At 50.8% G+C, this 703-nt stretch overlaps 1 protein-coding gene across 1 annotated transcript in view; it reads right to left on the minus strand.

Moving 5' to 3' along the window:
* Window positions 1-285: 285 nt before the first annotated feature.
* Window positions 286-703, minus strand: part of GSC (goosecoid homeobox) — a 1,022-nt gene continuing 604 nt past the window's right edge. Inside the window, exon 2 of the mRNA XM_009280807.1 lies at window positions 286-599. Coding sequence (XP_009279082.1) covers window positions 447-599 — 153 coding nt within the window. The 3' untranslated portion in view covers window positions 286-446. The remainder of the gene's footprint in view (window positions 600-703) is intronic.

Consider the following 703-nt stretch of genomic DNA (forward strand, 5'->3'; position numbering starts at 1 on the left):
TAAACACTGATGTAGCGAGATAGCTTTTCTAAACGGGGATCAAAGACAAACGCTTTGGAAACTCAACAGGCCATAACTGCAGAGAGAGGGAGAGAAAAGCGCAGGGAAACAGGCCAGAGTAACAAGTGTGAGCCGGATTTGCTTTGCCTGCAAGTATTTCCTAAGGGCATCGCCTCCAGCTCGACTGGGCCAGCGGGACGGGAGGAGCGGCGGGGCGGGGGCTGCCCGCCGGCGCTCCCTGAGGGGAGAAGCGTTTGGACGTGGGGCATGATAAACGGAGAGATGAACATCTCCGCAACACATTTTATTTACACGAAATCAACTCGGGGCATTGTACATTATATACAGATATTTTCCCCCTCCAACAAGGCAGAGCTTGTGCAAGATTAGTAGCATCCTCTGGAGCGTATCCGACAGTCCACGGGAAATGTCCCCCCTGCGAGGTATCAGCTGTCGGAGTCCAAGTCACTTTTCCCTTCCTCCTGTCTCTTCTCCGGAGACGTTTTAGACGCTTTATTCCATTTTTGTGCGTTTTCTGACTCCTCCGAAGACGATCGCTTTTGCCTCCTCCACTTTGCCCGCCGGTTTTTGAACCAAACCTGTTACGTTAAGAAATTAAATTATTAGGGAGAAAAAAATAAAAATAAAAATACGCAAACCCGCAGACTGACCTCCACAATGCGGAGCCCTGCCTCGCCCGGAG

Source organism: Aptenodytes forsteri, unplaced genomic scaffold (assembly GCF_000699145.1).
Source record: "Aptenodytes forsteri isolate BGI_AS27 unplaced genomic scaffold, ASM69914v1 Scaffold193, whole genome shotgun sequence".
Taxonomy (NCBI): domain Eukaryota; kingdom Metazoa; phylum Chordata; class Aves; order Sphenisciformes; family Spheniscidae; genus Aptenodytes; species Aptenodytes forsteri.